The sequence below is a fragment of the Cucurbita pepo genome, chromosome 6 (assembly GCF_057944985.1).
Source record: "Cucurbita pepo subsp. pepo isolate OVF chromosome 6, ASM5794498v1, whole genome shotgun sequence".
NCBI classification, from domain to species: domain Eukaryota; kingdom Viridiplantae; phylum Streptophyta; class Magnoliopsida; order Cucurbitales; family Cucurbitaceae; genus Cucurbita; species Cucurbita pepo.
In genome coordinates, this window is record NC_141803.1 from 14154618 (window position 1) to 14156207 (window position 1590).

At 31.7% G+C, this 1590-nt stretch overlaps 1 protein-coding gene across 1 annotated transcript; it reads right to left on the reverse strand.

Moving 5' to 3' along the window:
- Nucleotides 1–670: 670 nt before the first annotated feature.
- LOC147792408 (uncharacterized) lies at nt 671–1036 on the reverse strand. The gene has a single exon (XM_087124476.1). It carries the CDS (start codon nt 1034–1036, stop codon nt 671–673), a length of 366 nt encoding a protein of 121 aa, XP_086980602.1.
- Between the last annotated feature and the right edge of the window lie 554 nt (nt 1037–1590).

Genomic DNA, 1590 nt, shown 5'->3' on the forward strand with positions numbered 1-1590 from the left:
AGAGTTTAGAAAATGGAAAGTTGCTACCTATACGAACAAGGTTCACTTTTCTTTTTGATAGCTGAATTATTAGAACTTCATAGTTAAGTATATTTTGCTTGGAGCAATTCTATGTTGCACGTGACCTCTTAAAAATTTTTCTAGGGTACATGCGAGTAAGAACAAAACATGCCGTTAGAACTCGGGTTAGTTTGTGGGAATAGTTTTCACTCTAAGAAACAATGAGTAGGTAATATGACCATGTTGAATTCTAGACATGAATCGTTGCAAAGGTTTGCGAGTCACACTCACTCATGGTCAAACATATTCACTATTGATCCAACATACTAATTTTTAATATCAACAATCTACCATTTAAAATATTTTCCAAATCATAGCTTTTTTTTTTTTAGACTTCAACTAAAGTTCAAAATATATCCTTAAAATGGATATGAATTTGATTGGTTGGAAAGATATAAATAAAATTCCATAGCTTTACAACACAATTAATTACATTAGCAAAGTAAAAAAAAAATAATAATAATAATATAATCCACAAAATGATTAGTAAAAAAGTAATATAATCCACAAAATGATTAATGAATCCCAAGTGCTCTAATTAAAAATTTTAAGACTCTTCATTAATCCAAAATAGTACGATATGGTTTCAAATTCCTCCCATAATCCTTGATTAATGAGACATTTTTACACGTTGATCACAATCTTCTCTTTCAATCGCTTCAGTTTTAGCATTGTAAGTAAATGAGCACTCCATTTTAACCTCGAACCTTTTCTTGATGAATCCAATTATTTTAACCCTTCCTAGGATTTTTGTGTAGCAACCGGTATTCAAACCACCCGACTTCAAATCTTCTATCAAACTCAGACCCTCATCCATTTCCTCCGCCACGATCTCCACCGTCACATTCATGGTCATCGTGTCCTTTGCCTTCGCCTCCCCCGCCGGCGTCTCCCCCTCTCCGATCACCTCACCATGGTAGTAAATCACCGTCGTGGCTTTTGAGTATTTGAACGATGCGACATTAGGATTCCACATGAAGACATTAGCCACAACAAGTACGCCACCATCTGAGAAAGAAAAACGGTGAGTTTTAAATGATTATTAAGAAAATTAGATAAAAACTCATTTAAGTGTCATCATTTTGACATAATAATAACTCACCCAAACCTAAACAATGTAGTTTCAAGTTATGATATTATTGAATCCTCAACTGGCTTTTATAGCTTTACAAATAACAATAGAAATAATAACTATATGATAAATAATTAAACTAAATACGTGATAATACTTTTAAAACAACCCTTCCGGTCAGGATTTAGATTTTATTTTTTTTTTAGATTTTGATTGAGATTTTATTTTTGTTGCCAAAAATGAAAAAGATATTATGCTATGCATTTATTCTCGTTAGAAAAGGTGCGCGATTTCCGACAAGGAAGTTATTACACTAATAAAAAATGTAATGCGACTCTATTAAGAGGATATTTTGCCGTGATAATTAGTTAGAATATATCTCAGATATTTAGGGAGTTGTTAGTATAGATTTGATTAACCGTATATTTTATTTATTTACCCGATTTAGAGATATATAT

What these genes read in the sequence shown, in the direction of transcription:
- LOC147792408 (XM_087124476.1), bottom strand. Translation starts at nt 1,036, where the DNA reads ATGTGGAATCCTAATGTCGCATCGTTCAAATACTCAAAAGCCACGACG.